The sequence below is a fragment of the Rhinoderma darwinii genome, chromosome 3, assembly GCF_050947455.1.
Source record: "Rhinoderma darwinii isolate aRhiDar2 chromosome 3, aRhiDar2.hap1, whole genome shotgun sequence".
NCBI lineage: Eukaryota > Metazoa > Chordata > Amphibia > Anura > Rhinodermatidae > Rhinoderma > Rhinoderma darwinii.
This window is the reverse complement of record NC_134689.1, coordinates 203,014,209-203,037,362: the sequence shown is the minus strand read 5'-3', so window position 1 is coordinate 203,037,362 and position 23,154 is coordinate 203,014,209. Positions and strand designations below refer to the sequence as shown.

The window sequence follows — 23,154 nt, the reverse complement described above, 5'->3', positions numbered from 1 at the left end:
ACTTGTTAATTAAATCGCAAAATGCTAAAGTGGACTGCAGTGGTGGACACAAACAGTTAAGGGCCTCTGTGCAAAAACAGTATAGGGGCCCCGTGCCCTACAATATCTCATCATAAATCGTCCCCTTATGTCTCTCCAACAATTTATAAGTAATTGTTAGCCGAAAATGTCTTGGCTAAGGCAATTCCATGCAATGTAATATACAGATTAATGTGACAGTGGGCCCCTTTACCTTCTGGGCCCCTGTGCAGTTAGCTGCACAGGTTGCATCAATGGCATGTCCGTCCCTGGTGGACTGGCTATTTGTATTCTCTTCATATTCATATATTTGTATAATACATAACATATTATATTCTCGTTGCATTTTTTAATGACGAGACCTTGTACACCAGAAATTTTATATTCACACATTAAGAATCCTGATTAGAAATGGTCTCTAAATACATGAGTGATTACAAACCTATGATTACAAACCTATGATTACAAACCTATTAACATACAACCTAAGTGATGGGTTGCTATTCATAAAAGGGGCCCATTGGATCGGTAATTGGAGTGGCATTCAGATATTCATACAGTTGACACACAAATCCACCACCATCATTGTAGACAAAAACTCCATGGATTCATATTGTTTTTACCAAGTTGAACCTACTAAGTATTACAAAAGGTACATCCCATAAGACCATGTAATGTTTTACCCGTCATTTTTGGGATCCCTCTGGAGCCAAATGATCTAATTTTTATCTAGTAGCAGTAGTCATAAATACCATTTGCTGAGTATATATCCACTGAGTGTTAACTGTAACAGTTTAACATTTTGTTAAGGTGCTGATCTTGTTCAGAGGAATGGTATTACATTATTGTATATTACATTCCAATGCACATGACGCGCATGAAAGGCAAGCAGAGTGTCTTTCTCTGAGCGTTTGAAACCAGTCTGTCCAGCATCCTTAACCTGCTCACCGTTCTCTAACTCAATCTTACATTGACTAATTTCGTAAATCGTCGTTGTACCTGTTATTCCTGAGATAATAACATTGGCTCGTGCATAATTTTAGCACTCATAGATTAGGTTAGTAGGCACAATTTGTATCCCTTATGTGGAAACAAATATTTACGTACGTGAGTAAGTTCTTTACATTTTACAAAACAAAAATTAAACAGAAGACGTTGTGTTCTTCTTTTTATCTTGGGTTTTTCTTTAGGATATGTTATGTAAATGCTTTTGAAGTAATTTCAGCAAAATAATGAAGAAATATCAATCAGGTTAGTCCTTTGTGTTTCTCAAAATATCAGTACCATGGACAAGATATATGGCTAGAACTCTGAGCCCGCAGGAAGGATGACCTGCAACCTTGGTGTTTGTCTGGCAGCAGGACACAACCACAATAGTCACTTATAGATGTCGCTCTAGTCAAAAAGATCTTGAAAAGAGTTCTTTATCAAAAGAATAATTTATAAACTAATGCATCTTTTTTTATTCTGAAGCTTAAAATGTTCAGTACAATGTATTCCATTAAAAGGTCATGTCAAGTTTGTTGGGTTGTTGTCACACATCTTGTTTTGTTATAAATGATGGTCACACAGGCTGCTTGTGCAGAAAGAAGAAAATACGTTTATCAATACACCTGAGTGATATTTTGATCTATCTACATATTGAACTACAGTACCTATATCCTATTTGATTGTGCACTCAATTGTTTTTTTTTTGTTTTTTTTAAGGTGGACCGGTCATATACAGAATGTTGATCTACCCTCCGACTCGTCGGGCTCTTATAGTGGGTTGCGGATTGCAAATGTTCCAACAATTGGCTGGCATCAACACTGTAATGTATGTATTTCATTTTATTTTCTGTTTTTTTTTGTTTTTTTTTAACTAACCCCTTTAGCTGAAATATATGAAATGGACAATGCAGTAGTAATCACGGCAACTTCGTAATTGGTACTTTAATGGGTCATCCAATTCATACATAACTATGACTGTATACATATGAAGGAAATGTATCATCTTAATGATCTAATTCCGATGTACTCTACTTAGATTATTCGTGTCTAGTTTTTGAAGGCTGTCTCATAATTTACAGTGCACATTTTAAATTATTTTAATGCAGATTTATATTGACGGCTGATTTGTCTTTAGAACAGCCTGCGTTCTTTATGATATGGAATCCACAAGCTGATAGGAACATTCTTTAGAGCTGTGATACTGAGCTAGTGGCCCATATGTATGTTCTCTACATTCCAGGCTCTAATAAAAGTCTGTTCTATGTGGTGCTGTGAACTGGATTGTGTTCAGAAATGTCCGCAGGACGGGCATACTTCTGTATATTGAGGCCCAGATTTACAGAGACTGGGATTTCATACGTCAGTCTTAAACGGAAGCCCGCTCTGGTAAGATGCGCAAATTTTATTAAGAGGTTCACTCCTCTTAAAAATGTTGTTGCATTTTCAGCTCTTCGTGTGCCACAAACTGAAATCTACGAGTTGCTGTACATTTCTGCTATGATTTCCACCAATTTCTGGTGTAAATTATAGTAATTTTCTCTGGCCATAGATGAACCGGCTCCCTTTAGCTAATCCCCACACGCTTTTGATGTGAGACCGGTGGAAAATTGAAAAAAAAAATCACAAATTTTTGCACAAAAAACGCTTTCACAAAAAACAAAATTCTACCAGAAAGGTGGCATAAATCACTTAAACATGTTTCCCTTAAAGAGGCTCTGTCACCACATTATAAGGGTCCTATCTCCTACATAAGGAGATGGGCGCTATAATGTAGGTGACAGCAGTGCTTTTTATTTAAAAAAGCGATCTATTTTCACAACGTTAGGAGAGATTTTGGTTTATGGTAATGGACTTTCTTAATGCCCAATTGGGCGTATTTTTACTTTCGACCAAGTGGGCGTTGTACAGAGGAGTGTATGACATTCATTTACACTGCATTAGCGATATAGTTATATCACTATGTGCAGCTACATACACAAACCCTAACATTACTACAGTGTCCTGATAATGAATACACATGAAATCCAGCCTGGACGTCATGTGTACTCAGAATCCTGACACTTCTGACTCTTTTCTTTGAGATTTCCAGCACGGAAACAAAATCTCGTTTAGCTCCGTAATCTCGCGAGATTTCGTTTCCGTTGCTGGAATCTCACAGAAAAGATTCAGAAGTGTCAGGATTCTGAGTACACATGACGTCCAGGCTGGATTTCATGTGTATTCATTATTAGGACACTGTAGTAATGTTAGGGTTTGTGTATGAGGCTGCACATAGCGATATAACTATATCGCTAGTGCAGTGTAAATGAATGGAGAGAAGTGCATGATGCTGATAGGTTAGCGTCATACACTCTATACCACGCCCACTTGGTCGAACGTAAAAATACGCCCACTTGGGCATTAAGAGAGCTCATTAGCATAAACCAAAATCGCTCCTAACGTTGTGAAAATAGATCGTTTTTTTAAAATAAAAAGCATTACTGTCACCTACATTACAGCGCCGATCTCCTTATATAGGAGATAGGGCACTTATAATGTGGTGACAGAGCCTCTTTAAGTGCTCTGGCCAATCACAGACCACCTCTGTTCTTTCTGCTTCACCAGGGCCATAAAATAGGAAATCTATGCACTTCTCTCTTGAACAGTAGAAGTGCAATACTAAAAGCAGCCATGGTTTGCTACTAGAAATGGACAGATCAACATGGAGACAAGCCATTTCGGAAGATCTGATTTAGTCAGGGGAAGTCTTGTCTAGCCAGAAATGTAGTAATACATAATGTTTCATTCAGATGAAAAGTTCAAGTCTACCAGAGCTGGAGCCACTCTTACAGCAAATGTGTCCCTTTGATGCTGTATTTCTCCCTAATTGTAGTTACTAATCCCTAAAAGTTTCCCCCTGGAACTACCAGGTTCATCATTTTGATATAAAGAGGTTCTGCGAATCCAGTGTTTTCAGACAGATTAATGACAATATCTTCAGTTATTGGTGTAAAGGGAGACTACATAAAGTTCAAAGGTCCTGTGTTAGATTCAACACTAAACTCGTATATGTGGAACCATCTTGAAAAAATGGGCACTGGTGGTTAGACAACGGAAACATTCATGTCCAATAGGCAAAACCTTACGGGTTAAGCGGGAGTAAGGTACACTATGTGGAAAAAGGTATTGGGACACCTACACATTACACTTACAGGAGCTTTTATGACATCCCATCCTAAATCCATAGACATTAATATGGAGTTGGTCCACCCTTGGCAACTAAAATTGAATCCATTCTTCTGGGAAGGCTTTCTAAAACCGTTCCCATGATGTTGGTAGCATAACATTGTTTAAAAACTCTTGGTATGCTAAAGCATTAAGACTTCACTGGAACTAAGAGACCTAGGCCAACCCATGAAAAACAATTCCATAGCATTATCCTTCCTCCACCAAACATTACAGTTGGCACAATGCAGACAGGCAGGTAACATTCTCTTGGTATTCGCCAAACCCAGACTCGTCCGTCTGACTGCCAGATAGAGAAGCGTGATTCATCTCAACATAGCACACGTTTCCACTTCTCCAGAGTCCTGTGGCAGTGTGCTTTACACCGCTCCATCTGACGCTTGGCGTTCTGCTTGGTAATGTAAGTTTAGCATGCCGCTGGCCATGACATGCCATGAAGCTCCCGGCGCCCAGTTTTTGTGTGGATGGAACTCTTCAGTTATTAAGTCAGCAGATCATTGGTTACTTTTATGCTCTATGCGCCTAAGCACTTGTGACTTTGATCTGTAGCTTTACGTGGTCTTACACTTGGTGAACGCTTCCACTTTACAATAATACCACTCACAGTTGATAGTGGAATATCTAGAAGGAAAGATTTTTCATGAACGGACTTGTTGTCACAGTGTAATCCTATTACAGTACCACACTCAAATTCAGTGCGCTCTTTAGAACGACCCATTCTTTCACAGATGTTTGTAAAGGCTAGGTGCTTGATTTTATACAACTGTGGCAATGGGACTGAATGAAACACCTGAATTCAATGACTAAGAGGAGTATCCGAATGCATTTGATCATATAGTGTATCTGCGATGGGTAAATTTAGGCTGAATCCGTTAATTCCTAGAGTCAATGACAGGAATGTTTCCGTAGCTTCCTCCCAGTAGTCCTTAGAAAGGATCTGGAGGTCAAACTTCCATTTAAGCAGCAACTTCTTATAATGGCAGATTGAATTGCAGTGGGAAAAAAGCATGTATGCTGGTAAAGGCTTTGGCTGGGGATGGGGAGCAGAAGAATTTTTTCAAAATAGTAGATGCAGGTAATCTGTAAAATTGAGCAATGATTGAATGGCACAAACGATGAATCTGGGAAAAACTTTGACTTTAAATCGGAGAAGATAAATACTTCCAAAAAGGACTGCTCTACTTTATCAAAGGAGACCATCTGTCTCTGCCAGTTGGGGTATAGTGAAATACGTAATTGAATAGGTATTTGTAGGAACCCACTAATCCGCCACAAAGCAAGCCACATTTTCTGGTGTACCCTTAACGGATTCTGAGGCATGTATAAGGCTAAAACACAAAACTTCGCTACATCCTGGTATAGTAAGATAATTACATAATAGGTGAGCTAATAGTGTAGGGAAATTGTGTCAGCATGTGGGGTAATTATGGGTTTAGGACAGTTCCTTTCGTTTTAGTTCCAGCAGTATAAATTTTAATTATGACCTGTAACACAGCAAATATAATGCTATTTGTATTCATATTTTGTTCCAAAAGGTAATTTCCCCAATGAGAGCCTAACTGTTCCATGAAATTTTACTTAATTTTATTTGAACTTTACTGCTGGGAAATTAAAATGAGGAACAATAGATTTTTCAACAAAAAAAAAAAGTGTTTATGTAGTACTGTGAGTACCTGCAGAAAATGAGACAACGGCTTCCGTAAAATATTGTTTTTTGTTTAGCTTGACTGCCAGAGTAAACAGGCGTTCTGAATTCCTAATTATTTTCCTCCTACATATGAGCTTATTATCTTCTCTGGTATTCCTAGCCTTTACAAACTACTAAATTATTCCCCAAAGCATGTCTGGCCAAGAGTTTATTTAAGATTCACTCAGGAAATAGATGTGATAGTGTAGCCTAAACTGCCCGTGGTGTACAGGGACTGTGCTTTTTTTTTTTTTTGTGCTTTAAATATCTATTTACTCTCAAATGATCACACAATCAACATATGGTAGAGAGTGAATAAAGTAAAAAGGCTTGAATGTTTGTCGCTAATTTATTATACTTTTACCCTTTCACCTATGACAGCACCCCTGGAGAGACATCCCATTTGCTGGACAGGAAGCCTGAGGATATAAAAAAGGACACACCTCTTCACACACCCAGTCAGGTTTCCTGTCCTCCGGAAGGGATTGTCCTTTTAGAAAAAAGCATTTTCTCCCTAGGGGTGCTCTGGAAGGTGTAAGTCTCCTCTGGAGGGAGCAACCTTAAGTCTGTGGAAGGTTACTCCCTCCTCTCCCGGTCCATCGCTTCCCTCCCTGGAGGTGGTTTTAGGTCCCACGAGGTGAGACCTTTGTCTGGCGGGAGATCGGTTCTCCCGGGGTCATACTCTGTTCCCTGGTGGGGCCGGTTCACATGCCCAGCATAGGCGTCTACCGGCGCACTCTGTGCAAAACTTCCAGTCGTGGTGACGCGTCACTTCCGGCAGGGCAATGCGTCACTTCCGGCAGGGTGATGCGTCACTTCCGGCAGGGTGATGCGTCCTACACTCCAGGAAGCGTTGGTTCCGGCGACCCCAACGGTGAGGCGTCCAGAGCAGCGGACCTCCCCATCCAATCCAAGGCCTATTTAGGCCTGAACGCTAGGGAGCCTCAGTCTCCAGCATCTCCTCCCATAAGCTAAATGCCAGGTGAAGCAGCAGGACGCGCTGACCGCTCAGATGCCACAAGATCCTCCAGTCCAGTACTTGAGGAGAAGGCAGGACTTATATAGGGTAAGACAAAAAAAAAACTCTCCTTGCTAATACTGTCCTCTTCTCTTGTACATATGTTTAGGCCAGGGAATGTCCTAGAAAGAAACTGGATAAGACCTGTAACAAGGAATGCACAGCTTGTAATAAAAAAAAACTAGCAGCCTCTTTTATAATAAAAGACTTTGCCAGAATTGCTTAGATAAAATCATCACTGAAGAATCTACAAATCTGGCTCCAAGCATTAAAGAGATCGTGAAGGTAGAAGTTAGGAAGTCCCTAAAGAAAAAGAAGGATCTACCGTACATCTCTTCCAGTGGGGTACATTTATCCTATTCCTCTGCTGAAGAGGATTTTCAGCTAGAGGAAGAAGGAGAGCTGAGCTCTTCAGATAATACCTCGGACGAGGATGGGGGATTTGTTTTTAGCGTAGATCAGCTCCTTAAAACCATAAGAGCAACTATGATTATTGATGACCCCAACCTCGTTCTGTCCAGGACATAATGTTTGAAGACTTAGGGCTTAGAAAACAGAACTTTTCCCATTCATAAAAATTTATTAAGTCTCATCTAAAGGGAATGGAAAAATCAAGATAGGAAAATTGGTATTCCCAAATTTCTTAAAAGAAAATGTCCCTTTGAAGAAGAGGTCGGCAGAGACTGGGATAATACCCCTAGACTTGACCCCCCTGTGGCAAAAATATCAAGGAAAAATGCTCTTCCCTTTGAGGATCTAGGCTCTTTATCTGATCCCATGGATAGAAAATCTGATTACTACCTCGAGAACCTGGGAAGCTTCTACGGGGGCTTTTAAGCCAGGCATTGCAGCCACTTGTGTGGCTAAGTCTCTAAAAATATGGCTAGCACAATTAGAGCTTCACCTTAGAGACAAGACGTCTAAGGATCAGATCCTCTCCTCCCTTCCAGTGCTATCTTGGGCTTCGTTCACATCTGCGTCAGGGCTCCGTTCTGACATTCCGAAAGAGCTTTCTGTCGGAACGGAGCCCTGACTGACACAAACTGAAACCAAAGGTTTCCGTTTCCATCACTATTGATTTCAATAGTGACGGATCCGGTGCCAATGGTTTCAATTTATCTCCGTTGTGCAAGGGTTCCGTCGTTTTGACGGGATGAATACCGTAGTCTACTACGCTGTTCATCCCGTTAAAACGACTGAACCCTTGCACAACGGAGACCAACTGAAACCATTGGCACTGGATCCGTCACCATTGAAACCTTTGGTTTCCGTTTGTGTCAGTCAGGGCTCCGTTCCGACGGAAAGCTCAGATGGAACGTCGGAACGGAGCCCTGACGCAGATGTGAACGAAGCCTAAGGCAGCAGATTTTCAGAATCCGCTGCCCTCTCATACTCCGCTAGAAGGGCTATCTGGCTAAAAACCTGGAAGGGGGACACTGGATCAAAAGGGAAGCTTTGTGCAATTCCCTGCTCTGGAGATTATTTGTTTGGACCCCTGCTAAATGACCTTTTAGAAAAAGCATCTGATAGAAAAAATGGGTTCCCAACACAAGGAAAACCAATGGATTCCTTTCCTCCCAAAAGGTTTAATAAATGACCTAATCCTAGGGGACAGGAGTTTAAAATCCCAAAGCTTCCTAGGAAGAACAAGGATTTCCTTTTCAGGCCTCAAAACGACAGAGGAATTCTAAAAACAGCGTATGTTCTAGAATTCAAATCTCTTCCCCCAGACAGATTCTTCCCCACAAAGACCCTAAAAAAATTCAGAAAAACAGAAAGCATTTGTCAGAAATTCTGTCACTTATAAAAAAAAAAAAAAAAAAGGGGGGGTTCTAATTCAATTCCCAAGTGCAGAAACAGGCCAAGGCTTTTTTCCCCTCTTTTTCTGGTATAGAAACCATAGGGGAAATACAAGGTCATAAGAAATCTAAAAGCGCTGAATTCTTATTTGACCTACAAACATTTTTGCATGGAGAGCATTCCATGAACCATAAATCTCCTCTCCAAAGGCTGTGATGGCGTCACTAGATCTGGAGGATGCTTATTATCATATACCAATATGCAGTCCTCACCAGAAATAGCTAAGGGTAGCAGCGACCCTCAACAGTTGTTTGTTTCACCTACAGTACAGCATCCTCCCATTTGGCATTTCACAAGCCCCAAGGGTGTTTTCAAAACTAATAGCAGAAATAACATCATACATCAGGACGAGGGACATCCTCCTGATTCTCTACATGGACGATTTCCTAATAGTGGCAGAAACAACTCAGACCCTGGTTCAATATATAGAAATAATTTGTTCTATCCTAATGAACTGAGGATGGAACATAAATCTGAAAAAAATCTAATTTTATTCCCTCAAACAGATGTGTCTTTCTAGGGATTCTTCTAGACTCCTCCAGGCAGATGTCTTTCCTTGCAGAAGGGAAGATCAAATCCATGATAGACAGAGTCTCAGAGCTCTATTTAAACCATATGACATCTTTCGAGGAGGCTATGACATTTCTGGGCCTCATGACGTCCTGCATTCCAGCGGTATTATGGGCTCAGTTCAGATCCAGGACTCTACAATGAGACATTCGAGATTCTGCCTAGATAAATCCACCCACAACTCCTCAGCAGCCAGGCTCTCTCTCAAATGGGGTTTGTACAGGGAGAACCTCAAGAGGGGCATTCCATGGATAACAACCCCTACTCTCAATATAACTACGGATGCGAGTCCTTGGGGTTGGGGAGTTCATTACGACTCCTCTTTTCTCCAGTGTCAGTGGGACCACCAGGCTGCACAGAGGTCCTCCAACTTCAGGTAACTGGCAGACTATGAAAAACTCTATACCAGCAATTTCAGGTCAGAATTTAAAAATCTATTCAGACAACACGGTGACAGTGGCTAATATAAATCGTCAGGGGGGGGGGGGAAAGATGGTTTCCACTGATGGATTTATCTTCCCAGATATTTTTTCTGGCATAGCGCCACCTTTTGACCCTCTCAGCTGTCCACCTGAAGTGAAGGAACAACCAGGTAGCAGACTTCCTAAGCCAAAAAAAGTTACGCCAGTCAGAATGGACTCTATGCAGAGATATCTCGGAAGATTGTTTACAAATGGGGGGGTTCCCTCAAAAGACCGATTTGCATCCAGAGAAAACAGGAAGGTCAAGAGATTCTTCTCCCTGGATCCCTCAGGCTACCCAACAGCAATAGATGCATTTTTCCATTGTTGTAGTCGAGAGGGGTTATGCCCCCCCCCCTATGTCTTCTCCCAAGGGTGATCAAAAAAGTCAGGCAAGACAAGGCTTCAATAATTCTAATAGCGCCGTTCTGGTCAAAGAGATCATGTTTGATATGGTTAAGGAGAATGTACTCAGACCAGCCTTGGATTCTCCCGACCATACCAGATCTCCTATACCAGGGCCCTGTAATGCATCCCAAAATTCAAAAGCTTAATCTAACAGCCTGGAAACTGAAAGGGTAATCCTTCGACACAAAGGGTTCTCAGATTCATTTCCACTCTGCTAGAAAGCAGGAACCAGGTTACCTCAGAAATATATCTAAGAGCCTGGAAAGAATTTACAAATTTTGCAGGTGTAGACATAAATCCTCTAACCAAACCAGATATCCCTTTTGATTTTAGATTTTCTCCAGGCAGGATTAAATAAAAACCTCAAGCCAAACACCATAAAGGTTCAGATCTACGCATTAAGTTCCCCTGGGTTAGGAGATTCCTGGCAGCCTCTTCTAGGATTAAACTCCAGATAAGATCCTCAGTTCCTCCATGGAACTTAAATATCATTCTCCATGCTATGACAAACTCACCGTTCGAACCACTAGACTCTATAACCCTAAAGATGCTGACACTCAAAATGACGTTCTTGTTAGCCATTACGTCGGCCCCTAGGGTAAGTGAGATACAGGCCATTTCTTCCTCCCATATACCCTACTATTAGACCTCACTGGGTTTTCTTCCTAAGGTGGTCTCTCCTTTTCATCTAGACCAAGAGATTATTCTCCCCTCCTTTTGTGATACCCCTAAAAATCTGAGAGAGCAGCAGTTTAACTGCCTGGACGTAAGAAGATGCCTAGTCCGGTACCTAAAAATCACTAAAGATTTAAGAACCTCAGAAAACTTGTTTGTTCAGTTCCAGGGTCCTAACAAGGGTTCGGCAGCCAGTATATCCACTATAGCTATGGATTAAACAGGCCATACATTTGGCCTATGTAAATCAGAATCTCCAGCCCCCACAGTTCTTTGGAGCTGTGTCCACTTCTTGGGCTGAGAGAGCAGAAGATTCCCTAGATCAGATATGCAAGGCTGCTACATGGAGATCTCCTCCCACCTTCCTCAACCATTATCAATTACAACTGCATACATACAGCCTCTGGCTTGGCCTTTGGTAGCAGGTACAACAAGCTGTGGTCCCACCCTAAATATTGACTTTTACTGTACATCTCCAGGGGTGCTGTGATAAGTGAAAGGGTAGTAGATCGATTACTTACCTGTAATAATTTTTTCATGAACCTTTGACAGCACCCCTCTGTTACCCTCCTATTCTTGTGGCATATAATCCTCATAACGGTAAATTGTCAACATGAATACAAATGGATTCCTTCTACTGTGTGTGTGTGTGTGTGTGTGTGTGTGTGTGTGTGTGTGTGTGTGTGTGTGTGTGTGTGTGTGTGTATCTATATATATATATATATATATGAGTGTGAGATAATTCCACTTGGGTGGGGCAAAAAAAAACCAACTAAACTAATTCTCATTGTTTGGACCTTAATGACCAAGCCAGATTTTTCAAATCTGATATTTCTGACTTTATCAGACAATAACTCTGCAATAGTTTTGCATATCCAAGTAATTCTTACACTGTTTTTTCATTACGTTGTGCTTTATTTAGGTGGTAAAAGTAGACTGATACAATTTGCGTAAATTAATTAAAAAGTACAAAAATGTATGAAATTTTGTAAAAATTAAAATATTTTCCTATTTTGAACTGCAATATGTCACATATGTACATACATACTGTACACTTTTTTTAATTAAATATTTCCATCTGTTTATTTTGGCAGCACTTTTACATTTTTGTACAATTTAGAAGACTTAATGTAATAATTTTATAAATGTTAAAGCACATTTTGTTTTCCTGCACCAAGCCAAGTTTTCAGAGGTGTCAGAATGATGGAAACCCCCATAAATGACCCCATTTTGAAAACGAAACACCTTAAGGTAATTATTAATGGGTTTTAGTAAGTATTTTGATCCCAAAGTTTTTTTGTAAGAATTCATGCAAAGCAGGTGTAAAAATAATATAACTTCAATTTTTTTCACAAATCTGTCATTTTAAAGACTAATTTCTTTGTAAAGTGAACATGAGAGTGAAGCAACACACCCAAAATCTATCACCCTGTTTCTCCTGTGTTCAAAAATACCTCCATTGTGGGTGGCCGTAATGCGCTGCCTGGACACAAGGCAGAGCCCAAAATGAAGGGAGCACCCAGTGGCTTTCAGGACAAAGATTTTGCTTGAAAATGTTTTAGTCCCCACTGCACATTTGGACAGGCTTTGAGCTGCCAGAACGATAGAAACTCCCCATAAATTACCCCATTTACAAAAACTAGACCCCTTAAGGTATTTATCTAGGGGTGTAGTGAGTATTTTGACCCCACCGTTTTTTGCGGAATTTAATTCAAATCGGGTGAAAAACCAAAATTTTACAAATGTATCATTTTAAAGACAGATTTCTCTGTAAAGCGAACATGAGAATAAAGAAATGCCCCCATTTATCACCCTGTTTCTCCTGTGATCAAAAATACCCCCATTGTGGCCTCAATCTGCTTACTAGATGTGTGTCTGGGCCAAAAAGAGAAGGAGCACCCTTTGGCTTTCATAATAAAGTCTAGGCCCCATATCATGCATTTAGAGGGATTGAGCTGCCTGAACAAAAGAAACAACCCAGAAATTACCCCATTTTAAAAACTAGACTCCTAAAGGTATTCATCTCGTGGTGTACTGAACACGCTGACCAAATTTTTTTTAAAGGAGGAAATAATGGGTATTATTTCAGACAATATGGGTATATAATGTTTTCTTCAAATTCTTGATACATTTTCACATGAAATAGAGGAAATATTTGTTAAAAGGTTATTTTGTTAGAAATATGCCACATTAATAAATTTGTGCGGCATACAGAAGAGAAGTGAAGCCGTGTATTGAATAACGGATGCATGTTGCTATAGACATATTTGCCTGTACTTATGACTATGTCTTGCTAAAGAAGCAGTTGTCCCGCATCTGTGCCATTATGATGTCATTGTGGACAGAATTCTGTCCTAATATAAAATCAGTCAGAGAGGAAAAAATAAACTGAAAAGGAGTGACTAGCAATATTTTCAAAAAATAGAGGGAAATGTATCCAACTATGTGGCATACTCAAGTCTGTTCACAAGATAGAACACCTGTAGGGCTGTCATGACAAGCTTTTTTTTTTTTTCGGTGACTGGTCATACAACGCCTTTTTAGCTCCATCAATCCCTATATGAGGGACGAACATGCCAAGTGATGCGGTACACCATATTACAGATGGATAAAAAAATAAATATATACATATATAGATAGATAGATATATAGGTAGAGATAAGCAGCACTCTGCGACAGATTCCAACACAGTAATGGGTGCAAGCAGGTAATGCAGATCCGTGGATTATAAAACATAAACAAAAGAAATCCCACAGCACTCCGATGACTGACTGAATAAATCACATACTTTTTGGAACCATCGGAGTGCTGTGGGATTTCTTTCATTTATATATAGATATAATCATGTCCATATCATGGTACAGAAATAGGAATGTAACATCTGTATGTGGCAGGACATAGTCATAAGAAAAAGGAAATAAATTGTAATTTATTCTTGTAATCATTGCTAAAATGCATTACTTCCACAAATTCAGGGGTGGCATGGGCCGCACTTGTTGGACTTATCTACTAATTAATGCAATGCCCACATTTTTTATTTCAAGAACACTGGTGGGGTCCATGTTCTGAATAGACAGATGTGGGCTCCTGCACAATAAACTGTATTAATTAAAAAATATATATTTGTGAGTGATCAAGTCCAGGATTTAATTGTCCAAGAATCGTATAAAAAAAATCATAAGGGGTAAAATTTATTTTGCAGTCTACTACCTCCCTCTTGGAAAGATACCTCCCTCCCCCCTTGGAAAGCCCATAAACTAAACAAAAAATATGAATAAATGAAATTGACTCCCTAAAATGAATTCCCTCCCCACCCTTTTTGGTTTTCCCTAAATGTTATATAAAACTAATAATTAGAAATGGTCTGATAGGTCTCAAAACAGGGAAAGTTGCACAGGATTGGTTTTGAAGGGCACATGGGGCATTAAAACCGGGTATCCCTCCTCCTTCCATGTTTATTGCAAACCCGGCATCTCTTTTGGGGGAGTCTTTTTTGTTCTCAATGGCAGGGACGGGGTGAAAGAAGTGGCGTTCTTTGAGCCTTTGGACGTTCTCTGACTCGAAGGATTCTCCAGGTGCAGGGAAGTCAAACAGGAGGTGCTCTATAATATTTTCCTGGTATTGTAGCAAACTGAGCGTTCCTTGTGTCTTGTAGAGCACATAGCGGTTACACGTAGGCCCCTTTCTATACCAGTCCCTAGTCTTACGTTTTACTAAGTAAGGTTGTAGGACCTGGTCAGATAGATTGACACCACCCACCATGAACTTATTGTAGTCCACTACACAGACCTATTTCCTCTTATCAGTGGTAGCTCCTCCCTATCTTACTGCCACTGTGGTGTCCTCATGCACGGTAGTGACCATGTAAACCTTTTTGTCACTCCACTTGACAGCAAGCAACCGGTCACATGCAAATGAGTGACGAACCCCTTGTAATACGCCTCGACACCAGTTGTTGTGGGAGGCTGGCTCTATTTTTTGGTACCGTCCCACAGGCCCCTGTACTAGCAGCATGTAGGGACCTATACAGGGGGACATTAGTGTAGTGGTACACATGGTATCCTTTCTGTAGGAATGGCACCATGAGTCCCACTAATGCCAATATCCTCTAGGTTAAGGTGGCGGTCCCTGCCCTCATAAATAAATAAAAAAACACAGGTGTAGCCTGTTATGCTCTCACACACCTAATACAGTTTGACACCATATCTGGCTTTTTTGGAGGGGATGTATTGGTGAAAGGATAGACAGCCCTTGAAGCTCATAAGATACTGGTCTACCGATAATTTTTGGCCTGGGGTGTATAAATTTAAAAATTACTCTTTTAGGAGGGAGATACGGGTTCTGGCTGGGGTGATCATAGCCTGGGTCAATTTTTGGGGGGATTTAGGGTTTGTCAGAGAAGTGCATGAAATGTATTATTGTCTAACAGCCCGTTTAGGCCATAACGGCTGCAAAAACAGGGGTGCTGTGGATAGCTCTGGTACCCCAGCAGGACAGGATGGAAGTTGTTTTGTTTTTTTTACTAACCCCATGTTTAGGGTAATTCCCCTAAAAAATTTTTTTTTATCTCTGAGCCGGTCTGGGTAAAAAGGCTACTGCGTCAGAATAAAGCCCATTAGTGGCTGCCGTAAAAACACCTATGTGTGGTCACTAACGGGTTAAAGAGAACCTGTCAATATGTCAGACCTAATGAAATAAACCGTAAACCACACCAAAGTGCCAATTAGGAGGGGCTGTAAATAAAGCTGCTCTTGACTCTAAGTCACATGGTATCCCATGACCCCTTTCAGCCAGTCAGCAGCTTTAACCAAATCCATGTGAAGTAGCCTGTGACTCCTGTCTCTAAAGAACCCTGAAATGTATGTCACATGATCCTTCTCAGAGCTGCTGGGAGGCATAATATGATACATCATGTGGCTGCACAGGACCAGGAAGTGCTTTTTTATTTTTTTCAGTCCTCCCCCTCCCATTTGGCACTCTATTTGCTGTTTAGTAGTGGTCATACTGAAGTCTATTTTAAGTAACTGGTTCTCTATAAAGATTATTATTAAAGGCGTTTTCTTTAATCTTTATCAAAATGTGATAAATCTCATGCGTTCCAGCACAGAAAATTGTTGATGCATCCAGCGATTGGCTGTGAGGTCACGTACTATATGCATGATATAATAGAAACATTGTGGGATTTAAAAGGTGAGCATATTACTTTATATAATGTCATTTAGAGGTTCCTTGAACAGGGGCTTTCCCACCATTGGTCAAACTCTCAAACATTTTTCAGAAATTCTGTTTCTGTATTTCTTTCCATTACTATGAGGTAGCCTTTCTTTTCATGCAGAAGTGCTGGGCATCTGGACATGTGCGGCCAGCAGATTTGGCCACTTTAGATGGTCGTATCCACTCTCCTCGTGAAATTAACACTGGTACAGTTATTGGCACAAGACCGAGTGATCACTCTCTAAAATGGGCATCATTTTTTTTATTATAATATTATGCAGAAATTTTTAACATTGTAAGATCTGTATAATGAAATATGCTATTAATAGTGGGGAAACCCCTAAACTGTAAGACTATCAACGATAATCTTATACTGGTGCTAACGTCAACAATTTTGTTGGAGTGAGATGCCACACATTTATTAAAAGGTGTTGCATCTTTTGGCTAACCGTGTGCCATGTTTATGTTGCATCGACCACGGCCTCTGGCCATCCATTCCCCTCTTCCTATCGGACATAAAATAGAAAAAAATAAGTAAACTCGCCTCACCGCTCCTCTTCTCCCCTCCGGGTCTCCTCAGGCTCCCTCCTCATACAGGACCTTATATGCGACCTTATATTAACGTCCTGAGTGCTGCGTCACATACAACATCCTGACACTGCTCGGCGTTAGTACATTATATATGGCACGGCCTACAGAGGGCACCCGAAGGGGAGAAGAGTGGTGAGGTAAGCAATACTTACAGCACAGGCCTCCACCTTGCTACACCACACAGAATGAAATCAACACCTACTAGGAGCTGGCATAGATTTTTGCTATAAAAATTTGTCAAGCCCCCTTTTATCTAAGTGGCGATGGCAGTGTAAAACGGGCGTACAAAGGTTGTTCCGTTTCTCCCTTGATCTTTCCCATGATACAATCTCAAGGTATTTCCTATTACAGAGCTATGCATGCCTCATAAAAGACAACAGAGGCTGAAATGCTAAAATATGAATTAATATTTCATTCTTCAGTCTATGGATCCATATTTCAGCCTTCAGTGTCTTAAAGCGGGAAAAAGTGCCAGTAATTAGAAACTTGGTCATCTTTAATTGCAATTTCTTTAAGGGCAATAGTTTGGCTCCTGTCGCCCACGCTGCCTTAACTGTACAGCTAGCTGCAGCAAAACACAGAAACGAAGTCTGACATGAGAACTTAATTGAGGGAGGATTCCATTGACCCTCTAGAACCATTATGATATATTAATCAGGGAAAGAATTTTATTACCGACCACTTTATTTTCTCAAATGCAATTCTGCAGGCACAAGGACGGCTAAAGCAGCTCTTCATATTGAGGTAGTGCATTTACAATACTTTAAAACACTTTTAAAGCCATAATGTCCTTTTTTTGAATCCAGTATGAGATATTGAAAGGCATCCACATGAAGGGGGAGTGCACATTTTTTGTCTAGCGGAAAAAAATCTGCCTCAAAATTTCTCAGGCATTTTGAGGCATATTTTAAAATGCCAACATTTTTTTTAAGCGCTTTTTTTTTCTGCGGTTTTTGTCATCTTTTTCAGGCTGTAAAATCGAATGCAAAAAGCGCTCAAGACGAGCGCAGTGGGTTTTCCCTGCCTCCTATTGATTTTCAATGGGAGTTTAGAGGCGGAAACCGCTCAAAGAAAAAGAGCGTGCTGGAAAATAATTTCTTGACGCTGATTTCGACGCGGTTTCTGCGTTAAATTCAGAACCAGAAATGCAGTGGGAACAACCCCTAAAAAGTTATTTTGAAATTAAAATAGTGCCCTGGTCTATAACCGCTAATTCCCCTCTCCTGCTCATCCTCCTACTATGTGTAAGCTGCAGGCTCTCCTCCTTCACCTATATAGGGCTGGGCTCTCCCTCTAAAAAGACATGTGAGGGGGCATTTGTAAAACTTCTCTGAGAGATGAGGCAGAAGCAGTGAAAAAGAAGGATCTGCCTATACAAGCTATAACAGGAAGGGGGAGGATCTGCAACAGAGAGGACATGCCCCCTTAGTTTCCAGCCTAATAAAAATCTATCCGAGTAATGAATTGGATATCTATGGATCCATATTAGACACCGGGTTGGTTCTAGCTTTCCTAGAAAGAGATTGGCATGCACTTTATTATGTCTGATTTTCTTTTCTTTTTTTATTAATTCTGAGACAAGCCTTTTAACATCTTTCTCTGTAGAATACATTTTTTACAGCCGATAACAATAGTGCTATCACTGAGTGCGTTTAGCTAGGTCAGGGTTTGGAACTGGTGGCAGAAGACTGAAATTCAGTAATTGCCTTTGGCAGCCAGGTAGTGAGGCGTGAAGACTATAAAAATGTATGTCAACCTTCTTGTTGGTAATGATTGAAGAAGCTAGAGGGGGGCTAGCATATGGCGGTAGTTTGGCTAGCATATGGCGACCGTTTGGCTTTGTAAGGCTTGTGTTAAAACTTGTCATATTTGATTGTGTCAATCTTGTCCTTAAATTGCTTGATAAGATCTTACACATTGAATGTCTTATAAATAGCTAGTAAGAACATATTAAATTATGGATAACTTTAAAATAAATTTTTACAGACCATCACAATTCGAGGCAATGTTTTGAAAATGTAAGAACTACAATTTATAGATATCTACCTTTGTTATAAGAAGCCTCTTATGTTACATATTTGATGTCTTAACCCTTCCATCTGTTTTTCCATCTTGCTTGAAGGCATTTGTTTTAATCAATAATATTTACTCCAAGAATTAATCTTCTAATTCTCCGGTGCATAGTGATGCCAAATGTGTGTATATTATCTATCATATGAGGTTGCTATAGAGCTGACAACAAATACCCCATTTAGATTGTAGATGTAACTTCGCTTTATATGCAGCCTTCTGAACATGCACAGAGCAGATGGGGACGGAGCAGAAAAAAATGGTGACCAGGGATCTTCCAGAACGCAGAAACATTGCATTGCATGGCTGAAATATTGGTGTTGCGTTTGCTGCATAACGCAACGTTCTCCTCTTTTAGGCAGTATGTCTCAAGCTACTGAACAACACCAGCTTGTTTTGAAAAGAAAAAAAGGCAGAAAAAATTTCAATAAATCACATGTAGACACTTGTGTCTGCCCTAGACAAAGAAAGAACAATTAAATAAGTGGTAAAAAAAGGGAAAAGAAAATTGATAGAGAAGTCCCAATGTCTCAATGTATTAAATGGAGCGTAAAATATTTAAACGACAAACAATACAAATTATTTTAACCCCTCCTCGACATTTGTCGGATGGATATGCCATGGAAAGCCAGTGCTTCCCGCATTTTGGCGTATCCATAAACAAATGGATGGCACCGGCTCAGAAGCTGAGTCTGTGCCATTATCCCCGGATGACAGCGGTGTATTACAGCTGACATCAGGCTGTAATGGCGGGGACAGAAATTGGCTTAGATCCCTGCCATTAACCCCTTAAATGCAGCGGTCAAATGCGATCGCTGCATTTAAGGAGTTTGCAGCTCATCAGCACCCCAGCAATGAAATTGCCAGTTCCAGTGGCTGCAATGACAACTGGAGGCCTGATGCTGGCCTCCCGAGCTGCTTAGCACGAAAGCCGAGCAGCCCCCCCCCCCCCCGAGGCAGGGCTTGAAAGTCTTCCGTAGCCGACGGCAAGATGGTGCCGGCTTAGCAGGTGAGCCGGCGTCATCAGGGGTGGATGTCAGCTGTATGTTACAGCTGACATCCACCTGTAACGACAGGAACCGGAGCTAGCTCCGATCCTTGCCATTAGCCCCTTAGATGCAGCAATCTAAAGCGATCGCTGCATCTTAAAGTGTGCAAGCAGATCGGCAGCTCTGCCATGCAATCAGGGCTGCCGACTGCTACTATGGCAACAGAAGGCCTAACAATGGCTTCCTGCTCTGCCATTATGGAAGCCGATTAGGCCCCGCCCGGAGGTGAAGCCTAATCGGCTTGCTGTCAGTGAATGACTGATAGATCTAATACATTGCACTACATAGGTAGTGCAATGTATTAGCAAAAAAAAAATCTTGGTTGGACCTTCAAATCCCCTAGTGAAAAAAACATATAATAAAAGTTTCAAGTAATATAATAAAATACAATCTCTCTTTTCCCTTACCAAGTCCTTTATTTAAAAAAATAAACCATGCGTATTTGGTATCGCCGCGAACGTAGCGGCCTGAACTATAATATGATTTTATTTATTCCATGCGGTGAACGGCGTAAAAAAACCTGTAAAAAACTATACCAGAATTTCTGGTTTTTGGTCACTTTGCCCTATAAATATTTGATTAAAATGTGATCAAAAAGTCGCAGGTATCCAAAATCGATACCTAGAAAAACTATAGCTCGTCTCGCAAAAAACAAGCCCTTCTACAGCTCCGGTGACGAAAAAATTAAAACGTTATGGTTCTCACAACATGGCAACAGAAAATATACATTCTTTTTGCAAAAGTAATTTTACCGTGCAAAATGTCGTAAAACATAAAGTGCTATAAATTACATGTCGCCGGAATCAGACTGACCCGCAGAATAATAAACCTACAAAAAACCTCCAAATAAGGTACGGCGAGACAAAGGGGGATCCCCAATCAATCTAGGAAGCAACCTACAAGCGCACAAGCGCAAGGGACATAACATCCCAATAAAGTATGAAAGTAACTACCATGGATAGTAAAAAAATATATAACTTTATTAGTACATAACAATACATGGTATAACGATATTAGATATAATGAAAAATATGGCGGATCATATATCAAGAGGAGTAGCGATCTGGTAAAGATGACAGCATACCATGAGGAGCACAAGAGACAACCAACCTCAAAAAACGTCCCAGTACTAACATGCCATGGATACAAGTGAAATAGAATGTCAATAAGACAAAAGATGTATATATGGCTATATTTGTTGGAAAAATACTGCCCGTTACAAAAAGTACATAGCACAAATATGCGAAGGATAAATAACGTGTATGCAGACCAACATTAACAAATAAATGCCAGATAGAAAGAATGAGAAATTCAGGTACCTGTAGACATGATGAAAGCAGGGGACGTGGAGAGATGGCACAGAGACGCCTCGACTCGCGTTTCGCCTGCGACCGGCTTCGTCAGGAGGCTAATCATATTTAAAAAACCGGGGGGTTTTATACTAATATAAGTGAAAAACTGATTCATTGGTGGCACCTGTGGGGTGCACGTATAAGCGGCGCTCCATAGCCATGATGCAAACACTGCATCATCAGGAAGCGCCAAGCTGTCCACGACGTGACGATGCGTTTCACGTGCTGAGACGCACGTCACCATAGTAACGTGAACAAACAAGTCAGGCACTCCGAGATGCAGTGCCCAAAGCGCATGCGCCTGTGAGCGTCTGTGCAAATAAAACACAGAGATCATCAGGGAATACGTAATAGGACAAAGCTGCATAATTCATAGCTAGATTGGCCACAAACTTAAATACTTATGAAAAGCAGACCCAAACGGGATAACATATACAGATAATAACATAAATACATAAAACATAAATAAATACGATAAAAATATATATATCTGATCAGTGCATGATCGATAATTTTGATATTTACACAAAATTCATAATTTATAAATGGTAGATATATAAATAATTCAGTAAAAATATGAATTTAATTAATAACATATATATTGAAAAAATTTATATAATAGAAATAAAAATAAAAATAAAATTAGAAAATAATAAAATTAAATATAAACAGTATGTACATAAAAAAACTAAAATATATGAATATATGCAGACAGTGCTACAAATTGAATAAATAGGTGTAAAGAAAATTATGGTGGACAAAATATAGAATAAAAAATACTGAAAGAAAATGTTGATACAATTAATGAGTGAAGAATATAAGAATAATAAAAAACAAATAGTGAAAGTGAATAGTGAAAAATAAGACCATAATAAAGTTGAAATAAATACACATAAATATGCACGATATGATAACGCATAAAAAAGGAAGGCGTTAATAAGTGAAAAACAAATAAATAAAACTGTGTGATGCTTACATAAATATAGAATACAAATACGAATGTATAATACAATACAAATACAGAGCAATTATTTTATAGAAATAAATAACTATATAAACAATATATAGACAGCAGAAAGAATAATACATACACAATAAAAACCAATGAATAGAGAATAAAAAATAATGAATATGTGAAAAATAAAGAATAAAGAATGAAAAATAATAATAAATAAAACATAATGAATAATAATAAAATAAAAAACTAAATAAATATGAAATATGAAAAATGATAAAAAAATAATTATATTAAACACAAAACAAAAAACAAACAACGAAAAACAAAAAACAGAAACAAAACACAAACAAACAATAAAAAACAACAAACGAACAAAAAACAAAAGAAAAACACACAAGAATAATTATAATTAAACAAAAGGCCATAAAATTAGACCGCATGTCCAAGAAGTGGTCAATCATAGTCCTCACGATGAAAGGTGTATCTCTCACAGGATAATTGATGGCATCAATGAAACCAGCCACACTAGAATATAGCAAAACTGAAGTTAAAGTCATGTCATGTTAACAATCAAAAAGCAATCCCCCAAAACTAAAATTCGCGCTGCTTATAATGATTTATAAAAAAGGTTTGAAGCTAGTGGCCTCATTGAGGCCAAAAGGTGTAGTGGTGTTTAACAGGGTAATCCAGTTCATTTCTTTTTTTTAGGAGGGCTTTACGTATATAGCCACCTCTACAACCAAAAACCCGCAGAATAAAGTTAACATGTCATTTATAACGCATGGTGAACGCTGTATAAAAAAAAACACCTAAAAACTTTGTCAGAGTTGCCGTTTTTTGGTCACCTGACCTCCCAAAAAATAGGATAAAAAGTGATCAAACAGTCACATGTACCCTAAAATGGTACCTATAAAAACTACAGCTTGTCCTGCAAAAAATCAGCCCTTTTACCACTACGTCTATCAAAAATAATATTAGTTAAGGCTCCCATAAGTCAGGAAAGAAAAA

The 23,154-nt window shown here is 39.7% G+C and overlaps 1 protein-coding gene across 1 annotated transcript in view; it reads left to right on the top strand.

The window, feature by feature from the left end:
* SLC2A13 (solute carrier family 2 member 13) overlaps positions 1-23,154 on the top strand; it is a 204,934-nt gene that overhangs the window by 120,934 nt on the left and 60,846 nt on the right. Inside the window, exon 4 of the mRNA XM_075857249.1 lies at positions 1,726-1,834. Within this exon, the coding sequence (XP_075713364.1) occupies positions 1,726-1,834 (109 nt within the window). The remainder of the gene's footprint in view (positions 1-1,725; positions 1,835-23,154) is intronic.